Below are 21,829 nucleotides of genomic sequence, written 5' to 3'. Positions count from 1 at the left end.
AATGTAATGATATACTATAAAAGGCAAACACATTACAATTAAAGCTGAAATGTGTGATCCAGATGCATGGATAAATTTAGATTGAAAAGCAGTTTGAATTTGTCTACATTACTGATTAGGAGGAGCTTTGCATTATTATGTTGAAGCTTATTTTTAAACTCAGCAAATGATATGATTCACTCCATTATGGACAATTTAAAGATGAGTCATTCTGAATGCTGGTGTCTTCAACCAAGCAAATTTGGATGGGACAGACTTTTTATGGCATGTACCTTTTGTGGACACAGCAAGCTGGATCTGCTGTATTCAAATGTTGAAACCTTTACTGTAAACCTGTGGTACATCTGGACAGGTTATCATCTTAATGTTATTAACAGCAGAAGATCCTCATTATACAAGCCAGAAGTTCGTATGTATGTTTGATGGACTATTGTTGTTTGTTTATGATGATGACGATTATTATATTATATAATACTATACACACTACCTGTTGAAAACAGCTAACAGAATAATTTAAAAATATTTGCTCTCTCTTGCCCTATGTGTACTTCCAGTTATTATCCTTAGTATTTGCAGGTGTGTCAGACTGTCCAGTGGGTTGGGCCACACAGACTTTACTGTTTTAATATATAGTAGAGTTTTTTATATAATAGATAGATAGATAGATAGATAGATAGATAGATAGATAGATAGATAGATAGATAGATAGATAGATAGATAGATAGATAGATAGATAGATAGATAGATATTTTTTTCGCAGGAGGAAATTAAAACCTTACGAAAGGTCAAGATAAAAGAAATATAATTATCTATCTATCTATCTATCTATCTATCTATCTATCTATCTATCTATCTATCTATCTATCTATCTATCTATCTATCTATCTATCTATCTATCTATCTATCTATCTATTGGTGATGAAGAGAGTGTAACAACTGGCACCTTGAGAGAACTGATGAAGCAGAAGAAGTGTGAATCACTTGCCACATGAAATTAAGGGACAGCAAGGTGAACATAAAAGAGTCTACTGCAGAGTGTATGAGACTAGGTGGATTAGAGAGAGACTGTGAGTTTGAAGAAGTGTCAAGCATTGGGTTGTTTGATAGGAAGTGAACAGGAGTAGAGACAGAAGGAGTAAAATAGAAGGAAAAGTTGTCATCATCCACAAGAATGTTGGGTGGAACGCACCAGGATGTCTGTTTTATATCCTGACAGCATTAGCAGTTTTAAGTTTAGGCAACAGCCTGAATGTAATAAATAAATAAATAAAAAAGTAAATAAATAACTAAAGAAAGAAAGAAAGAAAGAAAGAAAGAAAGAAAGAAAGAAAGAAAGAAAGAAAGAAAGACCTACCGGACTAATACTTAAATGTGCAATTTGAACAAATGAGTAATTTAAATGTCACTTGCTGAGGCGGAGGTTTTATCATCTTGGGACCATAGATTGTTCCTGGACCATACTTTGATAAGCATTGCCCTAGAGTGACCAGTACAATGATTTAATTGAGTCTCAAGATCAAATGTTGCTAAGGCTCAATGGCTAAAATTAGGACAAAGACCATGAAGGAGAAAAAAAAAGGTGGAAACACATTGTTTTGACAGGGCACCCCACTTGATAGAAAAAGGTATAAGAACTATAATAGCCAAGCTCAGTGGTAGTGGTAGAGCTAGAGCTTTGTTTAATCTGTGTTTATTTTTCTGTGCTTTAAGTTTTCACTTGTATTTCACCATATAATATAATTCATTCCATTTCCAAAACCAGGACATTGTCCTTTTATTGTGCATCAGGTGAGTTTATGACTACAAGAAACTGAGTAACATACAGTAGATACAGCCATATTTGAAAATTCTTATGTTTTCCTCTTTAATTTAATTTTTTTTTTCATTTTAATGTTATGTTCACAACAGCTGAGAGAAGCCAACAATGCAGAAGGCAGTTTCGTTCCAGAATCTGTTGGTGATGTTAGAGGGTTGAGACTTCCTGGCTCCTTTTTATTAATCCCTCAGGGACATTAAAATACTACTACCATGAATATACCTCAGCGGGAAGGCAACATCCCTGTGAATGAATAAAACCTCTGGGCCTTAACTAGCACAGAGACTGAATCAATCTCTACATTGAAGTGCAGCTTATTTTTCAGTGTAGTGTGCCTGCTGGGATACAGCTGAGGGTGAAGGGTCAGCTTGAAAACTGTTTTCCAGTTTTCCAAATGTAATTAGTACAGTGGAAATTCTGTTCACACCTTTTTTCTTAAAATCACCTATAAAAAAAAAAGAGCCTGCTCTGTCTTTTCTTATGTTGCACCACCATGTTAGGAGACCACTCCATCCTGTCATTGATGTGGACCCTTTGTAGGAGAGCAGCACCTCTATATCCACTCCCTGATATCTCTATATTTATTTATTTAAAGAGTTTCTGTAAAATGCCTATTTATCCATCTAATAAATGTTTGCTGAACATGTAATTCATTTTTCCATCAATATATGCATCAGTCTTCCTAACTTGTTTATCCAAGGCAGGGTTGTGGGCCAACAATCATTGAGCACAAGGCAGGCACAACACAGGGTGAAGAACCACAAACACACTCACTAAGGTCAATTTAGCAATACCAAATCACATAATCTGCATGTCTTGGCTCATTGTGAAAATAATTTTCATAAGTTTAAAAGTTCTAGTGATGCATCCCCTGAATACAGGGAGCATTTTCTCCATGCGCAAAATGCAATTTTAAAGGCACTATTAACTGAATGATGCTGTTGGCTAAATACACGTATAAAGTAAAATAAACATTTTATACACCAACGATTGCATTTGGAGGGCAGAAATTCAGCAAACCTGGAGCTAAAATTCCAGAGCAATGTGTGCAACATGAATCCGCTACAATATTATTCACCAGTGTTGTTTGTTGTCATGGCTATCTGAAATCTTTTGTAAGGTATTAAACAACAGCAAAAACTACAACAGTTTGAGTATGGAGATTCACTCTGACAGTTGTGCTAAATCTACAGTGAATCATGAACTACCTCGCTTAAGCCATTGTCATATTACAGCCATGACTTTCAGGCAGTGGGGAGGTCAAACTTGATGACTAAGGTTGCTGATCTTGTTGCCAGAGTTTCCCAATTTATATGACTAAAAATCATTAAGGATGTCAAAATTTCCAACTGCTTGATGACTTTGCAGCCCAGTTTCACACTTCCAAAGCACTGCATTCCTCCCTTGTTTTTCTAATAGCCAGTAATAGAGACGGTAGTGCACGAAGGGTTTATAGGTACGGTCAATTTAGTTACAATCTCAGCCCTTTTTGTTTTCTTTTTTTCCCCATTCTCCCATGGTACGTAAAACATACAACAGACAGACAAGCCTCTCTCCTGTTTGCAAGTCCCCCTGTGTTCCTCATTTCTCGTAGCTGCATATTATGCATTGTACAAGCAAGTGAGTGCTCATTGGCTATTAGCTCTTGCATACAAAGAACCTGTCCCTTTCCGCTTAAGACCAGATCAAACCTGTTTTGTCAGTGGTAGACTGATTAGAGTGAGTTACTGGGATGTCAGACATCGTAAATGATGGTGAGAGGAGCACGCCGCAGCTCCCTCAAACTTGCTAAGATTATGCAGATGTAGTCTATAACTGAAAATAACTCTAAAGGTCAGGTAATGTCACATAGCTTTAAGGTTACTTAAACAAGAAATACATTGCAAACATTATTTGCATGGTATTGAGTAAACAAAGTCAGCATGATATATTTGAAAGAAATACATTTAGAAATTAGCCAGTTAATCTTCTTTTTCCAAATGAGTCCTTTCTGAAGTCTCTGTTGTCCTGTAAAACTACAGACAAGTGGTCAGCCACTGCTCAGTTGGTGGGAGACTAAATGGCTGTGATGTGGTGACTTTATTCCCGTTTAGTTTATTCACAAGGCTATGTGGTGGGTGTTGTATAGTTCTTCCGCAGATAAGTTGGGGCTTGATTTTACCATTTAATTTCCAGTATTTTATAATGTCGGTCGTATAAATCGAATGCGGGAAACTGACGCTATTGGTCCAAGAAATTATGATATGCTAATGTCCATCTGAAAGTGCAACTACAGAGCACATAGCGTTTTTTTTCTATGTATTGTGCTTACTTGACCACACGGTAATACCCGAACTATTCCAAAGCGATGTTTGCACTGTTTTGTTTTTTTTTTGTATCTCACACCCTCATACACCTTTATCGTAAGAGCATCCTTTATTTGCGATGGAGCATTCATTCAATCAGCAGAAAATATGAAGCTGGCTTTAAATTAAAAGTAGTTGAAGTGGCTAAAGAAATTGGTAACTGCGCTGCTGCAACAATATTCAATGTGTTTGAGAAACTGTTGTGAGATTGGAGGAGGCAAGAAGATGTAAAAAAAAAAAAAAAAATGAAACATCGCATTTTTGAACAGGCATATAAGTCAGGGTCTGATTTTATGATCGATTTTTCACGTTTCAAGACCTGACTTATATGTGAGTAAATACGGTACTAACCATGCTACCCATCGAAGATGGATGGAAATTTAAGTAATCAATGCTGACATTAGCATTAAAGTTTGCAGTGCACCATGCAATGCATATGTGTCTATTATATTCCATTTGGTGTGGGATTCATAAAAGCAGCGTTAATGATTGTGATGTGCCATATACTGGAATGACAAATGCAATGCATTTTATTAATAAATATCTTTTTGATGCGTCATCTGTTGGAATGACAGAGACATAGCAACCGGACGGATACCCAGACAGACACACAGACACTTATTCTTTTATTAAGGCAGATGTTGCATTAGATGTGTTTGTTATTTCACTATTTTCTAATGAATATTTGATCAGAAAAAAAATATATTAGCCCACCAAGAGGTTAATGACTGAACAACATTTATTCTTACAGCACATTTTCATATAAACAGTGTAGCTCAAAGTGCTTTACAAGAAATAAAAGAATTACAATAACAATCAATCAATCAATAAATAAACACAAACTTACACAAAACAAATAAATTAGTAATGGAGATTGAGAAGAGAAGAGTTATTAAGCATGGATTTAAATTACACTTAACTAAACTCATTTTTAAGTTTCTAATGGTTATACAGATTAGTCAAATGCTATGGACAGCTAGTGAGAAAATAATCCTCAAAGGATTCTAAATCCAAAAGTCCACCTAGACCCTCATTGGACATTTAAAACATAAATGCTGTAAAGTAATTAAGAATGGTTATATTAAATATTGTAAAGTTGGAATGAAATGGATATGGACACCTAAAATAAACATATTATTAGTATAAAATGCTGAGAAGCAGTATAACATTCATCAATGATATTTGCATCATACAATTCTTACACCTTTATTATTGTTTGTTTTAATGCTCAGATTTTAATACCAAAATTGTATGAGTTGCTTAAGTTAAAAGGCCACGATCATCTAGTTTTGGTTTTGCAAATGGAGAAAATGTTCCTTCTTTCATCTGTGGATCCTGTTGTCTTGGCCAAGATTATCAAATAAAAGAGCTAATTGAGGACATCAGGGGAGGGAGAAACACAAACACCATAATCTGAATTGGTAAAGACAACTCTTCAATTTCTTATATATTTTCTAGACATCTGCTCCCGTATTGAAGGACATTTCTGGCTGGATGAATGGAGATTCCACTTTGTTTGCTCAGAAGCTGCTGTTGCCTCTCTTTCTGGGAGCAATGGTTGATTGGATGTACTGCAGTTACCCTAAGTTCTTGTCTATACGCCGGACTCATGTATTAGCCGGAGACCAAAAATCATACGAATTTTTAAAATAAAATCGTATCATAGATAAGCCGGACTCATGGATAAGCCGAACGTACTATAACCTATAACTAATAGAAGGGAGGGAGGTCAGTGGTCTCACTCGCGCCCATTTAATTTCTTTAAGGGGGGAGAGAGTGTGAGATATTGCCGTCTCTCTCACTCCCCGCATGGCGCGGTTGGAGCGGCCGAAGCGCGTTCTTTCTGCTCTGGGCGTTGCCGAGTCAACACGAGCGCGTAGCGGTCATTTAAATTGTGATTTTATATGTAAGCATATTTAAATATATATCGTGGATTTCTGCGGACAATGGGTCTTTTAATCTCTGGTACATGCTTCCTCAGTTGGTTTGCCCAGTTGATTTCATACAAGGGACGCTATTGGCAGATGGCTGAGAAGCTACCCGGCTTACTGTTCTCTCTCTCTTGCGCTGACTATCTGTGATCCTGACGTATGGGGATTGAGCAGGGGGGCTGTTTGCACACCTAGACGATACGGACGCTCGTCTAAAAATGCTGAAAGATTATCTTCACGTTGCTATCTTTTGTAAAGCTGATTCCTGAAAAGACATGCTGCACAGTGCTTCGCATACTTAAAAGCTCGAAGGGCACGTATTGATTTTTGACTGAAAAACAAACTCTCCCTCTCTCTCTCTTTGTCTGCTCCTGACGGAGGGGGTGTGAGCTGCCGCCTTCAACAGCTTTGTGCTGCGGTGCTTCGCATACTTAAAAGCCAAACAGACATATTGATTTGTTTGCTTCACTCCTTTGAAGAGGAAGATATGTTTGCATTCTTTTAATTGTGAGACGGAACTGTCATCTCTGTCTTGTCATGGAGCACAGTTTAAACTTTTGAAAAAGAGACAAATGTTTGTTTGCAGTGTTTGAATAACGTTCCTGTCTCTCTACAACCTCCTGTGTTTCTGCGCAAATCTGTGACCCAAGCATGACAATATAAAAATAACCATATAAACATATGGTTTCTACTTCGCGGATATTCTTATTTCGCGGGTGGCTCTGGAACGCAACCCCCGCGATGGATGTATAAGCCGGACTTATGTATAAGCCGATATTCTATTTTTTCATTTTCACAACTTTTTTCCTTAGATAAGCCGCGGCTTATTGACAAGAACTTAGGGTAATTTTGATGTTGGCCACCCTTCCATAGCAATACACCAAAGCTGCAGCACATGCCTGCCTCTGTCTCTCTCCCCCTCTCTGAAGAGTTCATCAGTCACATCATTTGGCATCTGATTAAAATAAATTAATAATTTCTTCTGGATTTTTGTGAATTATGTGATGGTCTGCATCTTTAAAGGAAGCTGGCTGTTTTAGACCCCCCCAGTTAGACTACTTCTGAGTGAGTCTGTGCTGTGCTAAGGCTGGATCCTACCTGACACATTTTATTCATAACCATATTCAGTGTTTTATGTGGTATTTTTGTTTTATGTTTCTATCATGTAGGATATTATATGTATTATGAGATGATAAGGCACTTTTTCAGAACTTGTTTTGTTGCATTCTTTTACAAGTTAATTAATTGTGCCAAATCTTCTTTGATGCATTTTAATTTGCTCTGCTTTTAATTCCAAATATGTTTCACATACAGTACTAATCAGTTCTAAATTAGGCACGACCATTAAAAAGTAGGATTCGTTATTGATTCACACATTTCTTAGTTTCCTTGTTGAATATATTCTGCAGTGTCCTGAATGTTATTTATTTAGTTATTCTGAAAGCAGTCTGAGCTTTGGGTGGGGGAGTCAGCTTGACTATCCTCAGGGTTTTCCTTTCCTGCCAAATAAGCTGAAACTCCAAAACCAGTAAACAGCACAGAGAAAATGGCAACTACACACTGTGGTCTTGTTAAAAAATTACTGCAGCAAGTGAACTGTGAAATCTGTGGGCTCCTAAAAGAAAATTACTTCACTACATAAAACAATCATTCCAGACGTTAAACTTTAAATACTGATCTATGATGATCTGTATGTTCAATCATGTGATACACAGAGCTGGGCATATTTCTGTTAAGTACATCCATAGCATTTCTTAACTGAGAACCTTTAACTGATTTACAGACATAATTGCATAATATATTACATATTTTTTGATGTAAAACAGTGATTGAATGAATGATTTGTATTTAAATTCAGAACTTAGTTCTTTTACTGGGTGATAATACTGTGAAAATTAATGCAATAATAAAAAGGCTTGAACTTTAGCTTAGCTGAAATTCAGGTGTTATCTTGAATAGGATTTAACCAATTGTCACATTTTTATGCTTTTTAAAACTAAGTTTATTGCAGTATATACAATGCTAAATGAAGGCGGCTTCTTAAACTTCAGGATCTTAAAAAGTCACATTCATTTGTGTGAAGCAAAAAAAGACTATTATGTTGCTTAAATTGCTCACTTACTACACTAAAGTTAATCCAAAACACAGCAGCAAGGATCCACAACCAAAAAGTAGGACCAAATAACTTCAGTTCAGAAGAATCCTCCATTTCATATTTAAAGTTGCAAATGGCGTAGCTCCCTCTTATTCTAAACAGCATATTAGTCTATACTGTACACTGTAAAGAAAGAATGCAGTCAGAGACATGCAATCATATATTTCATCAAAACAACGCAGAAATGCCAAAATCGTAGTCAAAAGTCAAAACAAATACTGTATGTAGGTCTTTTAAAGGAAGAAAATTCAAAATGGTGAGTCAGGATTGAAGCTGCTGTCTCGTTCTGTTTTATGAAGTCAGGCTGAAGGCTCTCTAATCTGTCTCCTGTGGTTGTTGTGGCATCAGACTCTAATTGTTTTTAATCTCCAAGTGTCTAATTATGCATGCATGGGGAAAGCGCCTTCTTCTCTTATACCTCTTATAATGACTTAGAAATCAAAGATCCAGTGTCTGCTGTTACATCTCCGGGGAAGTCGTGCTAGCCTTGTAAAGCATTATGTCCTAAACAGGCCAAATTATCAGTAAATAATTCGATGAACAAGGGAAGATGCAAACACAATTCACTGCGAATAACGCTTGAAATAACGCTTTGTAAAATTCGCTGATCAATGCTAGTTGTCGCATATGATCAACCTGTTTTCAGATGTCATATATATACAGTATGTATATATAATTATAAAAATATACTTACAGCTATTTTATTTATATACATATACTGTTTGTAATAGTTTCATTGTTTGTATATACGTCTAAAAAAGTTTAACTTTATTACCTCTATTCTGAGGCCATAGTTGGCTTTGCTTGAAGGTGGAAAAGAGTATCAGTTACTGTGGTGTTTTGTATTGCTTAGTTTGATGCTATGGCTGTATAAATTGCCACATTTATGACAATTTTAATAATGTTTTAATCTTTATATACTGTGTAGTCCAGTCATTTACTTAAGGCAATCTTCCCATCTTGCACTTCATTTAACTTGTTTCACACAAAATTCACAAAAATAACAAATCAATAGAAAACATATTTTCAGGCCACCCTGGCCTTCCTCTTTTCTTAGATGCTAAAGAAATTAATTTCAGGATGTCCCTAAATGGGACAATATACAACAAGCTGGTCCATGTATTCGAACAGTTCCAGTTTAGTTTTGTCAGTACATAGTAATGTCTCTCAGAACTCTGCAAGACTATCCAAATTCCTTCTGGCATTTTCTAATTAACCTTTGATGTTTATCATGATCAAGAGTGGAGAGCGCCTCGAAGTCTGGCCATGAAGACCTTGTTTGTTCAGTGTTCATCTAATAGTTGCCACTGAAGCACTTGTCTTGGCCTTCGTTAGGTCGTCCTGTAGGTGCTTTGCAGTAATACAGAGGCTTTCTTATTTATCCTGATTAAGCTGATGGAATTTTGGGCTTTCTCCCATAGCCAGGCAGATTTTCAGCTGTGCCATAAGTTTTAAACTTCATTAGTATGCTCCCAAGGCTGTCTCTTGGAATGTTTAACTTTTGAGAAATCTTCTTATACCATATGCCCTTCAGGTGCAATGAAATAGTTTCTTGTCTCAGCTTTCATGAAAGCTCCTTAGTCTTAAACATGATTGCAACTCACCTTGACCACATTCAAGGGTGGGGTTTATTTATGCATCACAGCTGAAGCTAATTAAGTATCATTACAGATTTCCCAAAGTCTTAATTATGTTTTAACACCACCTTAGGCCATAAAAATTAGCAGAAGGTTTTAAAAACAACACTATTATATAAGGGTTGAATAATTGTGACATGGCCATATTAACCAAATATCTTGTTACTCAGGAATACTACGTCATACAGTCATACAGATTCTTTGTTGATTTTATGTATCACTCAACTGATAACAGATGTCATCTAAGGCAAAATGTAGAAAAACTTTATTTGGTGAATCCTTACAGCTTTGGAGGGGTGGGGGGAGTTGATTATTTCTGATTGCAACTATATATATACAGTATATATATATATATATATAATTTTTTTATATATATAATTTTTTGTCATTTGTTGGTTGAACTTTCAACCATCACTCTTGAAATAACAATAGACAAATGACAATAATAGGAAAACAAAACCGTACGGCAGGAAAACAACACTAAAATAATAACAACTGTGAACATTAACAGCAGTCATCTTGCAGTTGATCGGTATCTTGTTTGACTACCTTTGTTCAACCCCACAGAATCATTAAGTCAACCTGAATATGCATTTGTAAGATCTTATCCTGTTCCTGCAGAAGGGCCTGATGAAGTTGATGGAAATTGCCAGACAGATGGTCACATGATTCTTCTGCTGTAGGTGCAGACATCTACTAGATGTGACAGAAGGACCTCTGACAGGTTAACTTGCTCAAAGGCCAATAGCATGGAGCCTGTCCCTCACTGGTCTGTCACTGAAGTAGATATTGTGTCTGCTGGAAGTTTTGGCAGCTGTGTGGATGGCAGATGTGAAACAGCCAGTCCTGCTATGGTGCTGCCATTTAATATTTAATAATTATTAATATAATATTATTACTCATTGAGGTGCCACAATGGCATAATGCCTCACAGCTTAATGCTGATTTTGCTGTGTCTACATATCTTTTGTCTGAGTACTCCAGCTTCCTTTTATATCTTAAAGGAGGTAGGACAAATGAGATCCCTCAATCTAACTGATGTTAAAGACTTTGGGTGTATGTGTAAATATATCATGAATCTAGAGCTGTGTTTGTTTTTTTCTGATGCTGCGTAGACTCCGACTCTAAAACTGGAGTAAATTGGTTACAAAAATGCAGTATATCCTGCATTTGAATAATCCTGAACTTTCAAAAGTATTTATATAAACCTATGTCAAGATACAAAGGAAGAGAAATATTCTAATGAAAGGGAGAAGACCCTTAAAAAGCTACCAAAATCCTTGCCAATGTCAGTGTCACATTATAGCCTGTCACAACTTGAGGAAGAAGAAACAGACATAATCCCGGATCAGCTGGGTTCAGAGTCAGCATCTGGTGGAGCATTTAGTCTGGCCATTAGCTAGGCCAGTGTTCCACCATTTTTTCCTGCCTACCAGATTTTATTACCTTAATCAAACAGAAAAATGTTACCCAGAAATGCCCCATTAAACGTTAACTATCAGATATTTTGCAAATGTTTTAATCGAGTTTAAGTAGCTGTTTTATAAAAAGGTAAGACAGTAGCAGCCTAGTCTTGCAGGTCTAGTAGTGGTTCTCAAATGACATTACACATCTGGGCACAACTCCTTAAATAGTCTGAACTGAATGGCAGGAACACCTGTTGAGTTTCTTTCTGAAAAACCTGTCCCAAATTTCCTCCAGTCTTTGCACTTTAAATGGCAGGGGTGCAACTGAAAATGTAAGCAAATATCTTGACAAAAAAACCTGCAAATCATTAATGAGTCTGATGTCGAGACTGAACATTTCAGCAATGCCCAAAGGCAGGTGAAAAGACTGCTGCTAGTTCAGCCAACCCTTAGTGATGATGGGTTTGCTACTAACAGCACTACAGAGTATGCTGGAACATCTTCAACTACTCAGTCACTGATTTTGTGATATTCACAAACTACCAACCACAGCTCTTTGGTACAACAGTACATGGCTGGAATACAGGACAATGAAAGAGATGTGATTTTGGTGTTTTGGTGATAACTAAATAAAAACAGAGTAATCATAGACTCAGAAACACTTTCATCAGGATTGTTTAAAACACAAGTCGCATAAAACTCATGTAGTAGTATGACAAATTACTAAGAGTACCAAAAATTGTAATCCTTCAGTTATACAGTATATTGTTACAGGTCAAAATGAAAACAAATATTAATCAGGCATTTGTGCCTTGGGGGCGGCGCGGTGGCGCAGTGGGTAGCGCTGCTGCCTCGCAGTTGAGAGATCTGGGGACCCGGGTTCACTTCCCGGGTCCTCCCTGCGTGGAGTTTGCATGTTCTCCCCGTGTCTGCGTGGGTTTCCTCCGGGCGCTCCGGTTTCCTCCCACAGTCCAAAGACATGCAGGTTAGGTGGATTGGCGATTCTAAAATTGGCCCTAGTGTGTGCTTGGTGTGTGGGTGTGTTTGTGTGTGTCCTGCGGTGGGTTGGCACCCTGCCCGGGATTGGTTCCCTGCCTTGTGCCCTGTGTTGGCTGGGATTGGCTCCAGCAGACCCCCGTGACCCTGTGTTCGGATTCAGCGGGTTGGAAAATGGATGGATGGATGGATTTGTGCCTTGCGATGGGCTGGTATTTTGTATGTATGATCCAAAGGTAGGCAGTTTATTTTCATTATTAATAAAATAAGTGGTTGTGTGTGGTTGTTGGTGGAGGTTTAAAAAAAAGTAGCAAAATAAGAAAAATATTTCAAACTAAATGTGCAAAAAACAATGATCCTGTTCAAATTTGTATGACTGGATTTCTAAAATGTTTTTTTTTTAATGAATGCACAATTAACAGTAAAAAAAATATTAGAACCAATTGTAACAAATGTGAAATCCTGGCGCCACGACTGCACCACACAACTTGAACAATGACTTATTACCTCAACTGGAAGTATCTCAATCCACCTTCTATAACTCATTATTATCTCAAATTGTAGAAAATCTAATTATTTTGAAGAGAATCTGATTAAATGGTTTCCAAAACATGGCAAGAACCCATTGCTATAACTGTAAAGTAAGTATGCTACGCCTGTATTTAACTTTCTTGTTCTGCTTGCTGTGTTATCATATATAAACTATTTTAGATAGGGCTTGCCATTCATATTGCTCTCTTTTTGTTAATTCTGCTGTGATGTTTTTTCTTCTAATAAAGGAAAAGAAAAAACAAAATGGAAGAATGGATTTTAATATAAAGTAAAAAAGAAAACAAATAAATATACAGGACAGTTAAATCACTGCTGTACATGACAGAAAAATATAAGGTAATGTGTTTCATTTATATCTTAAAACATAATCATTAAGTCCACTAAACAGTTACTGGTTAATCTGCCTCCCCATGAGCTACAAGTAAATAATGAGTTATAAAATGTCATTAGAATGAACAAGTAATAAAGTGAACATGAGCCACTGCAGCTACTTCCTTGAGAACCACTTCAAAACACTTTATTAAAATTCTTTAACTTATTTGACCTTTCATTTAAGTGTCCTACAGAGGGACAATTCTAGACTCATCAATGCCCTCTTATAGCTGCTGGCATACAGAAGTGAAGACTTTCCTCACCTGCTATCCCCAGCGTTTCCTACATACAGTTTTCCCAACAAGAAGATCACGGCCAGTGCAGTGCAGCCACCAGAAATGCTGTATGTGCTTCTTTCAATTTCAATCTGCATATCCTAGAAGAATAAAGAATATGGACTGTTAGGAGGACTCTTGCAGTTTTCAGTGTTCAATAAAACAAAGTCAGTTTCTCATATGGACAGATTCACCTTTTAAAAGTTTTTTCTGTTGTTTTGTATTTAACACGATAAGCACACAATTGCTTATTTATTCAGCACTGAATTTTTATAATTTTATTTTATTTCTGTAGCATTTATTGCATAGTTCTCATTTATGGTATTTCATAATATCATGTCCAACAAAAACAATAGACAGCTGAAATATCTGAAGTAACACAAAAATTTAACATTTTTAAAATAAATGTGACCTGTAAAAAATGTTACAGAAAAACAAAGCAGATAATGTATTTAAAGGAAAGATTTTGGTCACATGTTCATACACGCAGACAAAAATATATTTAAGCAAACTGCAGATGTGTTTAATGTTTAATTCCAGCAGTTCACCAAATGTTATTGAAATTGTAAGAATTGAACCAAAGTTTTTCAAAAATAATAATCAAGGTAATCAATACAATCAAGCAACACATTTAAAAAATAGAAACAAAAGGACATATTGTGACATGCCCCAATAAAAAGAGAAAGAAAGACTCTTATAACATGAGATTTTTTTTAAACTTTAGATTATTTTCCAACTGATGTATTCTGTTTTCACTCAAAACACCCTTTTACATAATGCAATATAAGTATGACTTAAAAGTATGCGTAGAAGTTCACAATAAGTATTACTATACTATCACTAAAGTATTTTGCAATAATATTAATCTGAATTTTTTTTTTACATATTGTCTTTGATCTTTCCTATTTTTGGTAAAGGATGCTATGCACATAGATTCTACCCTTGCTTTACCTCGACTACTGGTAAACAGAAATTTTCATTAAAGTCTCCCACACTTATATTTCTGCCAATGTTTACATGAACAGACTGTATTTGAATGATTCCATTCTTTAAACTTAAAAGAGAATAAGCAGGACACCTTAGGGTTAAAAGGGAGTGATGAATTCTACAAAATAGTCCAGACAGGGCTGTAATAAAATTTATCAATGTTGCCAAAAATAGAAAATCTCTTTTTCTCAAGCTTAATGAAGAGCGTTACATCCTTATCTCAAAGCATGTGCTTCCAACATCTTAGAATGAGATCTCTCACCAGACATTTTACAAAAGACAATGCACCGGACCGACATTTATTTAGTGGGGTATGATCACACACAACACTTAACATACCTAATAAAAGAATCATTTTGATATTTATTCCCAAAACAGCAGAAACAGAGTTAAAAATAAAAGACCAAAATGTAGCGAAGATGGTGCAGTGCCAAAATATATGTACTAATATGAAGATCACATACTGTATATGATCTACTGTATATTTGAGAAAATGCAAGCTAACCTCACTTAAAAAATGGTTTTGGCGGAAGTTCTTAAACTGCATCAGGCAATGTTTTGCACAGATAGAAGATGAATGAAACTGAAAGAGAATATTTTCCGACTCCTCCTCCAGAAACACATGCTACAAATCAGACTCCCACAAACACATATGAAGAGCTAGGTATTAACGCTGAAGAAATCTGAAACTTAGAATTTGGATTGCCCAATGTGTATTGTGTCAATTGAGGCATGCATACGTAGACAGTGGAAGGATGTAACTTTATTCCGAACAAAAGTACTGACTTACAAAAAGTGTTTGTTTTGGGAATATCACATTTTTGAGTCATTTATTGAGTCAAATAATGTAAATCTATTGTCTATAAGCAAGTCTTTAATGCCCTTAATTCTCTTTTTTGTACTATATCTACATGCTACATCCTTCACAAAGGAAGGAAAAAGATGGGCTGCATCAATAAGTGAAAGTACTGACATTAAATAGAGTCTAAAGCGTCTCCTAAATTGGGACCAAATCTTAAGAGAATGATGGACAAGAGGATTCATAGAAGATGAGTAAGTAGGAAGAGGTAAAATGGAGCAAAGCAAACTGGAAAGAAAAAGAAATGCAATAGACTGTTTCCATGTTAACCACGTAATCCAAGTATGACGTAAATCAGTATGTTAAACTATGAATATTGGCTGTCCATTAATAAAATTTTAAATTCTGCATTGGTAGGCTACCCAACTGCTTAAGTCTCTGAAGAAAAAGATATACATTTACATAGAATATCCCTATTCTAGATAAATTATGGAAATATTTGAACAAGTGAGATGAAAAACATTTTGGAATAATCACTAGGATACTTTAATACAGGTATTTGGGAAGAAGATTTATTTTAGCAGAATTATTTCCAGGCCAGGAAGGATAGGGCAAAAGCTGACCAGATAATTAGGCCCTGTTTAATATGTGCAAATAATGATGCAAAGTTTAACCTAAAAAGGGACTAAATAAGTGTGACAATGTTATGATAAGTGAACCTATAGAAGGCAACTCTGAACATCATCAGATAAAGACAAAAATCTTTAGAAGCAGATTTAATGAGGAATAATTCACTTTTGCTAATATACTATTAAGAACCAGATGTCTTACCAAATGGCTCTACAGTTGAAAGATTGTGCGGTACTGAGGTTGCAGGGTCAGATATAAATAGAAGGACATCATCTGCATGAAGGGAAATCTTGTGCTCTTGTCCAGGTCTAATAATTCTATATATGTCCTAATTACTTTGCAGTGAAATGGTAAGGGTTTCAATGGCTATATCAAAGAGCAAGGGAGACAGTTGACATCACTGCTTAATTCCTCAATGTAAGGAGAAATAAACAGAAAACACATTATTAGTATAAAAAGAGGCCTGGGGAAAACAGTAAATTCGTCACCAAAATCAAATTTGTGAAGAATGTGTAGCAAGTAATGCCACCCATTCAATCAAATGCCCTTTTCTGCATCAAAAGAAACCAATATTCAAGGCATTTTCTGTCACAGAGGGAATTCAAATAATGATAAATAAGAAATGAAGATTGAAAAAGAGCTCCTATTTTTCATTAAATCAGTCTGATTCCAGGCTCAAGATATCATACATGAACCTTAGCTGATATTTTAATATCAAGATTAAGAAGTGATACTGGACAATAAAGAAATACAGTCCAAGGGGTCTTTGCAGATTTTTTGAAAAAGTGAAATAGTGGCCCGACAGAATCTAGGATGTAAAGATTGAGAAGTGAAGGATTCCAAGAGGACTCAGAGCAAAAGTTGTGTAAGTTAGGAGTAGACAAGTGTCATATTAAAGGGGTGAATAGTTACGCAATCAATTATTTTCTGTTTTCAATTTGCAATTAATTTACTTTGCATTTGCATAGACCTATTTGTACTTTGATTTTAAACAGTCTCTCTCTGCGATCAGTGTCAAATAAGCCAATTTAAATCCGTGATTCAATTTTGTGTAATAAAAAAAATGTCAAAATTTCCAAGAGGATCAATACTTTTTATTATTATTTAGAGGAAATTCTATTTAAAAAGAAATCATTAAAAAAGAGTAAGTAGGGACTATATTGACATTGGTGAGCAATACTGGAATACTCAGGATGCAGCAAAAATAAGAATAATTGTCAATCTTTTTATTATTATTTAGAGGAAATTCTGTTTAAAAAGAAATCATTAAAAAAGAGTAAGTAGGGACTATATTGACATTGGTGAGCAATACTGGAATACTCAGGATGCAGCAAAAATAAGAATAATTGTCAATCTTTTAAACAACTCATTTATTAGGCCATTTTAAAAGAAAGCTTTGTCTTCAATAGTCATTACACTTTTTATTTTCAAATCTAAGCAAATACTAACTTTCTATTATTCAAAGGAAGTTCCCATTTCCCAGGTCTTTTTTCATTGATAAACAGCATACTGTTCTTATAGATTTCACTGCTGCCCATCAAACGTAAATGTATTTTTAATGTTTTGTTTTATCAGTTGCTTCAGAGCCACATGCTCATATCTGTATTTATGTTGAAGGTTTAGACTTTTCACCTACTTTCCTCATAGATTATTTGCCCCCAGTTTTGGACAAGCAAGTTGGTGTTATGTTGTTAGGGTTGACCTTTTGAACTCTTTTTGTGGTGTCTGTCACATGCGGATCACATGCTCACTTGGCGATGGCGGAAAAGCAATTTTTGGACTTCCACTTATAAATTCAGTGCTTTCATTTGCTTCATGCTTGATGTTCAAATACAACCATCACATCTCATCTTCTGAAACTGCATTTCCTAGTGAGGACCATGGCATTAATAAAATCATCCATCCATCCATCCATTTTCCAACCCGCTGAATCCGAACACAGGGTCACGGGGGTCTGCTGGAGCCAATCCCAGCCAACACAGGGCACAAGGCAGGAAACAATCCTGGGCAGGGTGCCAACCCACCACGGAAATAAAATCATATGAAGTAAAATATTTTTTAATGGGTGAACATTTACAGTATACACAACAGACAAAGAAATTGCTGCAAAGGGTTAGAAAGTATTGGCTCCAGCAGACCCCCGTGACCCTGTAGTTAGGATATAGCGGGTTGGATAATGAATGGATGGATGGATGAGTTAGAAAGTTATTTTACTTTATTTATTTTTATAACAGATATTTGGAAGGTGACTTGTACCTTAATGTAAATGGCATGGTGGCGCAGTGGCTAGTGCTCTCAGCTCCAGAAGGCTGGGTTTCATGTTTGCACTTGTCACTATTTGTGTGGAATTTTAATTTTTTCTCTATAACCAGTGTGTTTTTTTTCCCCCAGGGAATTCTAGCTGACATACCAAACATATGCGTGTAACGTTGGTTTTTGACTCTACATTGGTCTAATACTCGGTGAGTGTGAGTGTGTTGAGATTTTTGGATGTTGCTGAATTAAGTTTTATTTTCCTTTTGTGGTTCTTTAGTCTTTTTGCATTTGTTTTTTTTATTACTATCAACCTGCCATTTTGTTCTTCCCTAGGTGCTGTCATTTTTGGCTTCTTTGAAGAAAATAATTATGTCCAGATGCTACATGTCATGGTATGTGTTCCCATCACTGCAACCATATGTTGACTGGCTCCATGATTATTGAGATGTCCAGGATGGTAGTCATTGTGAAAATCTTTGTGGTATTAATCTGTATTTCCTTTCTAGAGTCAGAGGTTTGCAAGTTTTTAACTAAGCAATAATGGGCTTTGGCAAAATGATTATTTTGGTACTCTGGGGTTTGATCCGACTAGTATTTTTTATTTTGATTCTTTTGCTCACTTCCCAGACTATCTTCCTTTTGTTCTTCTATTGTTCATTGTCGTGAAGCAGAATGTTTGTTAAAGAGATTATCCCTTGATACAATGGCACTCTGTTCAGAGCTGGGGACTGCCTTATACCCAATGCTGCCAGCAGAATCTTTGCCTCATTCACACCCTTAGATTTGAATTAAGTAGGTTCAATTAGCAGATGGATTAATGAGGGCCTTGCTTTACTTGGTATTTGCAAATGGTGTTCATCTTTATTTTAGAAGGAATAATAAGCACAGAAGCATTTGCATTCTGCCCAGTCAAAATAATCGCTTAGATGGCATGCTTTGGAACATCCTTGCAAATTTTATTTTATAAAGAAGACTAAATAATTTAACCGACACCAAGGGCTAGGTGCAAAACAGAATTAACCTAAGGTGGGCATGCCAGTCCATTGCAGAGCACATTCACACAAAGACACCCACACTAGGCACAATTAAGAGATGCAGCACACTGAAGTCTGTATGAAGTGAAAAAAAACAGAATGCTGGAGAAAAATCCTACACAGACATGGGGAGAACATGCAGACCTGCACAATGGCATTGCCCTGGCTGAAACTCAAACTCGGTACTCAAACTATTACAGTTCCCATAGGTATGATATGAGGGACTTCATGACTGAAGTAGTCTGTTCAACAGTGCGACACGAGGGTTCACTTCAGTTTTATGAAAGTTTGCCATCTGGGTAAGGAATACACAGATTCTAAACAGTCTTATGATAAAGAAAAATGTTTTCTGAAGCATGGTAATACTAATCGATGGGTTAAAAGTAATGGCAGATTTTTAAAAAGAATAACATCTTTATTTGACATAGTACCCTAATTAATTAGCACTCTCACAAAATGCTTTGCACTGAAGAGAACGGGAGAGGAAGATGAGAAAAAGTAAACAGTGAACACTTCACAGCACAAGCTTTTTCCTTCCCAACTTAGGGCCTTGGCATAAGTGTTACTTCATATATTTCTGTTTTGCTTTACTGTTCCTTACTAGGTTGGCATGACCCTGAAATAAGTTAGGCAGGTGGCCAACAAGCAGTTTCACAGACAGAGAGCTCTTTTCAAAATCCCAAACCTTTTTATAGATGTGTCCAGAAGCACGAAAAACTCTTGAATGGCTTTGGGAGTGATAGATGACAAATTAGGGTTTTCACAAAAACAATGCATTCATTAATTCTGCATCAAAATTCCTTAGCCAGGAGTTAATAATTAGAACATAAATATCAGAGGCACCGACAATCCATATCCAGTCACAAAAGAGTATTGGCATCCTGTGGTGTGTTGGACATTATGCTGAATCAATTGGATCAATCTGCCCAGTCAGTACAATAAATATTCAGCAGTCTGTAGTTCCTTTAGGACTTCATCTTTAAACTTTTAAAGGTACAACAATAAAATTGGAGTAAGCAATTTTTTGAAGAAGACGGTACAATATCATAAATAAAAATTAGGCCCTTAATTTCTCTGATTAACTGTTCTGCAACACAGTGTTCTTTAAATGGTACCCTTGTAATGATAAGGTCCAATTACTTAAACTTATCAATAATTAAAGTTATTCTCTCCTCTTCTTTTTAACTGTCAATCAAACCTAGCAAACATAATGACCCATTATGTAAAACAAGTACTGAAGTTTTGCAAAACAGTGGAGTATATATGCAATGATTAAAAAAACAAGAATGTACATTCCTCGTCAAATATACAGTACAAAAAGTATTTGCCCCATTCTTAATTTATTGATACTGTTTCCATACAGAGTGTTTGAAAACAATTTAATATTAGATTAGAATTTAAGTCTACAAAATTGTTCTTCCTTGTCTTCAATAGCACATAGTTTGTATGCTGCAGACAGACTCCTCCTTCAACCAGAAGTAACAAGAACAATACACCCATGTTTCATTTCCATGGCAGCTCAAATCCAGTTTGTAAGCACCATCAAACTAAAATTTATGTCAATTGGGTAAATGGGAGTAAAAACCTCACAGAGACACAAGGATATTGTTTAAGATTACCACAGACAATGATATGAATGTAAGGAGAAAGAAAACAAATCTGAAAACATCTAGAAACATCTAACTTAGATTTAAAATGTAAATTTATTTACAGTGAATTATTAAAATGGCAGAATTACTACAAAGAAAGGAGCAGAACTAGAGCTTTAATAGAAAGATAAGAAATAATGAAATACAAATACTAATATCTCTGATTACCCATGAAAGGGCAGCACAGTAGTGCTACTGCCTCAATGTTAGGAGACCTGAGTTCATGTCCCGGCTACTCCCTGCATGGAAGTTGTACGTTCTCCCTGTGTCTGTGTGGGTTTCCTCCAGGTGCTCCAGTTTTCTCCCTCAATCCAAAGCCATGCAAGTTAAGTGAATTGGCAATGGTAAATTAGTCCCTGTGTGGGTGTCTGTGTGTTCATCCTGCAATGGACTGTTCCTGCCATCCACCTTATGCTTGCTGGGATATGTTCCGGCTTTCCTGCTCAGGAAAAGTTAGTTTAAACGATGAATGGACAATCCATTAAAAGAAACAAAATGTGACTATCCAATTTTAATTACTATTTAGGTCAAAAAATCCACACCAAAATGGTTATGCACAATTACTTTCAAATTTAGGGTGGCACAGTGGTAGCGCTACTGCCCTGCACTAAGGGTTCACATCCCAGGACCTACCTGCATGGAGTGTGCATGTTCTTCTCATGTCTGCATTGGTTTCCTCCGGATGCTCCAGATTCCTCCCACAGTCCAAATACATGCATGTTAGGTGAATTGGCAATGCTAAACTGTTCCGTGTGTGTGTTTGGTGTGGGGGTCTGTGATGGACTGGCCCCCTGTCCAGGGGTTTATTCCTGCCTTGCGCCCTATGCTAGCTGGGATAGGCTCTAACACCCCATGTGACCCTGGTCTGGATTAAATGGGTAAGAAAATTTAACGAATTTCAAATTTACAATGTAAAATAAAAAGAAAAAAAAAACAAACTAATAACAAATGGACATTAATAGCCTGAACAATATTTCTTTAACCTATGG

At 36.2% G+C, this 21,829-nt stretch overlaps 1 protein-coding gene across 1 annotated transcript in view; it reads right to left on the bottom strand.

Annotated features, from left to right (window-relative positions):
* The window catches only part of LOC114655082 (protein phosphatase, Mg2+/Mn2+ dependent, 1H), a 302,991-nt gene that overhangs the window by 108,495 nt on the left and 172,667 nt on the right, over nt 1-21,829 (bottom strand). The window contains 1 exon segment of the mRNA XM_051920275.1: nt 13,474-13,586. Coding sequence (XP_051776235.1) covers nt 13,474-13,586 — 113 coding nt within the window.

Source organism: Erpetoichthys calabaricus, chromosome 1 (assembly GCF_900747795.2).
Source record: "Erpetoichthys calabaricus chromosome 1, fErpCal1.3, whole genome shotgun sequence".
Taxonomy (NCBI): domain Eukaryota; kingdom Metazoa; phylum Chordata; class Cladistia; order Polypteriformes; family Polypteridae; genus Erpetoichthys; species Erpetoichthys calabaricus.
This window is presented reverse-complemented; position numbering and strand designations above follow the sequence as displayed.